General features: G+C 49.6%; 1 protein-coding gene across 4 annotated transcripts in view; it reads right to left on the bottom strand.

Annotated features, from left to right (window-relative positions):
• astn1 (astrotactin 1) overlaps positions 1–5,000 on the bottom strand; it is a 194,933-nt gene that overhangs the window by 87,433 nt on the left and 102,500 nt on the right. For all 4 annotated transcript variants that reach the window (XM_027011360.3, XM_027011363.3, XM_027011361.3 and 1 more), the window contains one exon: positions 3,920–4,114. In XM_027011360.3, the coding sequence (XP_026867161.2) occupies positions 3,920–4,114 (195 nt within the window). The remainder of the gene's footprint in view (positions 1–3,919; positions 4,115–5,000) is intronic.

The following is a 5,000-nucleotide window of genomic DNA, read 5'->3' on the forward strand; positions in this document are numbered from 1 at the left end:
GTACATGAGGGTCACACCAGATACTGAACGCAAAGGTTCAGACTTCTGCCACTCAGATGTGTAAAGTTGAAACCTTTTCTTCAATAATTAAATGACAGAGTCTAATATTTTTGTCTCAATTTTTTGATTTGGTTTGAAAGAACGCTTTTGATTGAAAGAAGAGTATGAAGGCCCTTGTTATTTTACACATTCCCAACATTTAATCCCATTTAGCAGGAACAGTACACGGCGTGCTGTAATCATGGCATCCACTCCGGCTAAATAAACACACTTAAATAATTAGAATCCTGTCACGTTTAGGCGAGTGTTAATGTATAACTACTTGATCGGAAAAAAATTCTACTTCATCGAAAAAACGCAATTCTTAACGCAAGCGATTAATATAGTGCTAAGTAACCATGTCAGTACTCCCTCTCCAACACTTTAATTTTCTATTTTTATTGCGGCTTTAACTATAGGTGCATAAAAGAATTTCTTTTCCATGAATGAGCAGGAGACTGGCCTGGAGCTTTCATAATTAGCCCACGCTTGGCACGCGTGTGACCACGATATATTCATTTATTGTTGGGAGATTTACCGGTGGACGGGCGAGGATGGACGGTTGACAGTCTCTCGGAGAGGTGGGCCCTAATCACCATCGGACGCTCTCGCCGCGGAAACAAAGAGCAGTAAAATATTCATTAAAAGCAGGCAGACGCACGCTGTGTAGGAGAGGCAGAGCAGCGCTGCAGCTCGGCGGAGGGCTGAAGTAATTAGGAGGGAGAACGTTTATAGCCTGTGCTATTTTTTAGGTCGACGGCCTCGGCACAGTTGGCCAGGGAGCGGGGGGGTGGGGGGAGGGAGGGGTTTCCTCAGAGGCGGGGCAGAAGTGAGGCAGCACATGTCAGGACGAGCGCCAGGTGGACACGCGGGGGGATTGGGGGCACGGAGAATCGCTAAACGCCTTCAGCTGGGCACAGGAGACGGCGAAGATGTGTGCAGCTCCTGTGTATTGCGCTGGCACCGCGCGCATCCCTAACGCTGAATAAAATGTGAAACACATCGGGTGGTGTCGTCCAGGTAAGCAGATCAGGGTAAAATCTCAGGCTTTCTTGGGGCTCGGGGCTCGGGGCCGTGGGGGGGCAGTGAGAAAGAGATTGTGTGAGTGAGAGAGAGAGAAGTTAGGGAGCAAAGATGGAAAACAGAATATATGAGGAAGATACTCAGCACTGCGGCAAAACCTGACAGCCCAGTGTGCAGCACCATCGTGTGTGTGTGTGTGTGTGTGTGTGTGTGTGTGTGTGTGTGTGTGTGTGTGTGTGTGTCAGCACTCCCCATTTGCTGCTCCATCTGGACACACACAGTCAGAGTGACATAAAGGCAAAACTCCTCTGGCAACCTCCAAATACTACAAACCCCAAATACTCCGAATACTGCAAACACCAAATACTCCAAATACTACAAACCCCAAATACTCCAAATACACCAGGTCCTCTACACCACCATGTCTAGGTCCTCTACAAAAATCTCACTGCTCACTAGAAGACAGACAGCTGGAACTGGCAATGAATAACTTTCTTATTCCTTTTGAGAAATATAGCATGAATATGGTCTATAAATACTGAAATCTCAGAACTGTCCATCGTGGTGGTGAACTTTTCCTCATCGTTGGCCCGTGCGGTGGCTGTCTCGAGCACTTTCTCTAATCTGCAGCAGCACATGGACTAGTGGTGAGAGAAGTTCCAGTCTGCCAGGTGAGGTAGGTCAAAATGGTGTCTGGTCAGCAAGTTTAGCATCAACATGACATAAAAAAACACAAAACTGCAAGACTAGAGATCTGGGATGAAGTTTTCAGTTGTTTTAAACACAAATAAAGACAACCAGCAGTGTTGCGATGGAAAAAACAACTGCAGCTAGGTAGTGTGGCAGTATTTTTAGTTTCGAGCGGTTTGGACTTGGTCCCGTGGACGGCGGGAGGTAGGTCCCCCACCCCCAACCCCCGCACAGGAAGCAGGAGTCTTCCAGTGGCTCATTAGCTCAAACCCTTTAAAGTACACCAGCTGTTAGCACTGGAGCTCCAGCTCAGACCTCAGCTCCGCACTTCCTGCTCTCTCGACTCCGCTGGGCGTGCGTCTGTCGACTCAGGCCTGTCAGCTATCTTCAGCCAAAGTATTCCTGGCCTGCGCTGTCAGCCGATTCCGATCGCGCTTCCTGACACGGAACACGGGAGCTGACAGGCAGCGGCGGGTTATTGAAGCTGGCATGAGCGGCTCTATCCCATGGTCTCCTCGTGCGGAGGCTCTGGTGCGCGAGGCAACGTCTCCAAGCCGAGGTGGTCCCTCCGCGCCCCAGCGACGCGCTGCGAAACCCGATGCGATAGGTGGAGAGACCGTGGGGCGGGGTTGTTGACAAACCGCAGCAGACACAGGAGACAGAATGACAAAGCCCCGCCCCTGCCTCCTCCACCGGCGTCCTGCGCTTCGGACGAGGATGAACCACGGCGTGGTCTTTGGGAACCGACAGCTTGCCACCACCTGCCTATGTGACCTTGGGGTGCAGGGAAAACGTGCTGCACGTACCAGGATGTCCAACATGGGTCAAACGATGCTCTCTGTCCTTCATTCTTTGAAAGGCACCATTTTATCCCTTCTCTCGAACTAGTGCTAGAGCCAGGAAAGCCGCGCTGTTTATCCACGCCGCTGATCTGGAAGGTATATCCCCCTCATGGCCAAACACAAGGAACAATCTCATTTCTGTGCCCCGTTTCTCTCAAGTTTTGAAGCGTAAACTATTCCTTCAGGTTTGAAATTAATTGTCACCATGGTCCGGCTTTCTATCCTGAATTATGGGACGCAGTCATAGCAACAGCCGCGCCGCTGCCGGTTCCACTTGGAAACTGTTTTGTCGGGCCCGGTTAGGCCCCATTAAAGCCAAACCTCCTCAGGGTCACTTCCTGTTTGTTCCTTGCCATCTCACATAATTAAAGTTTGCGTTAGCCTGAACTTCCCGGTAGGGGTGGGGGGTGGAGAGGAACGCAGGACCCAGCCGGGTTTTTTCAAAGCCTGTCTACACCCGCTCTCTCTCCGGGCACGCTCAAATGAGATCAGAGCTTTGGAGATTTGGCTGCTTGACAATAATAACCTCCACTCTCAAACAGTACTTTTTTGTTGTTGTTGTTGTTATGTTGTTTTTTGTTTGTTTTTTTTGTTGGTTTTTTTTTACGACGTTGGCCCGAGCGCTCCCACCAAGCCAGCCAATCACAGGAAGCACTGCTGCAGGCTGTGATTTTTGCCAGTGCATAGGTTTGTTTCCAGGGCAGAAGACGACTTTAACCTCTGACCTTTTGACTACCTAGGTCAGCACAGCATGTGCTGGATGCAGACACGGGGAACTTAAAAGGTCGTTTCATTACTGATTATTCAGCACTACAGCAGTGCACGGTGCTATACATTATACATTATATATTATACATTATACATTATACATTAGGTATTTGCCAGAAGCGAGAAGACAGCAGTTCCAGAAAAGTTCTGTGAAACATCTAGAAAAACCCACATTCCTTTCTATTCCTAAATGACACCAGAACCGACTGAATCCCAAAACTAAGAAAAAAAGACCTGACTTCAGATATTTATGTTAACGTAGTGCTGAAACAATTAAATAAAAGTGCAATTACCATTTGTAAGTAGATCTAATAGCTATGTCATTATCTGTGGGTTTATTATCTGTGGGTTCCCTAAAAAGGCTCCTCACAGAGAAACAGCGGGGCAGCTCGTGTAAACCAATTATTGAGATGTCAGATGTTTCCTAACGTGAGAGGGGGTGGGGGATGCACTCCGTAACAACAAGCAAAACAATTATCACATGCAGTCATACTTAGATTACCATTCCATAATTAACGAGCAACCTCTCCGCCCGCCCCGCCGCAGTAGCGTCCTACCTGAAGTTGGCCTTCAGGATCTGTCTCGAGGTGATCTCCCTGGTGCGGTTATCGTAGCCGTAGAAGAGGTCGCCGAAGACGGTCTGGTTGGCCGGCACATCGGCAGCCTCACCGCAGTCTGCGCCGTCGGGGCATGCGTCCGACAGCGGCAGGCAGGAACGCCCATCCGTGCCTCGCTTGTAGTCCTCAATGCAGCTGCAGGGACAGGTGGCAGGATAGCATGGACATAATTGGTTTGTTTGCTTTATTTATTCATTTGTCTCTGCGCTGTGAGGTCACGCCGTGCCCTGAGGGGACATAACAACAGTAATTAAACCCTGCAGGACTTCGCATTTGGACGTCCGAGTGCCAACACGTGCCATGTTAATAACATTATAAAGACCACACACGAAAGGGAAAGATTGGCTGGTGCACTCTTCCCAGTGCTGGGACTTTTAAAACTCAACCTCATGCTCAGTTTAGCCTTCAGGACCATGCAGAAGGTTCGTGAATTCCAGAAGAGATGCTTGCTTTGGGATCGGGCTGGCATTCAAAGGAACAGTCTTGCCTACATCAGCAGGGAGTTCAGAAGCTTCAAATACACTCCTCAACTCCTAAGAACTTGGGAGCTGGCTTTCAAGAGGTTTAGACACACTCCTCAACTCCTCAAAACATGGAGGCTGGCTTTCAGGAGGTTCAGATACACTCCTCAACTCCTCAAAACATGGGGGCTGGCTTTCAGGAGGTTCAGACACACTCCTCAGATCACAGGGGACTGACTTTCAGGTAGTTCCCAGTATTTGACTGAAGAAACCCAGCCCAGCATGCCCCGTGAGTCAGGGCATCACTCTGGCTGTGTGGTGCGTTTCTGTTTTTCCCATCAACCTAACCCAGCTGTTGCCCTGTATTACACATCCCACTGAGAGAGAAGGTCTAATGGCTTAAAGATTCGACATCACCACCCCCGCCGCCATATCCCTTCGCCTCGGAGCCGTCTGTGTCGGCCCACAGACACCGGCCCCACAAACCACCGACGCACTGGTTTCACGTTGCAGCCGGTCATCGTATTATCACGCTCCCCGACCGAGGAGAAGGCGGGAGG

Source organism: Electrophorus electricus, chromosome 20 (genome assembly GCF_041902795.1).
Source record: "Electrophorus electricus isolate QZ-2024a chromosome 20, ASM4190279v1, whole genome shotgun sequence".
NCBI lineage: Eukaryota > Metazoa > Chordata > Actinopteri > Gymnotiformes > Gymnotidae > Electrophorus > Electrophorus electricus.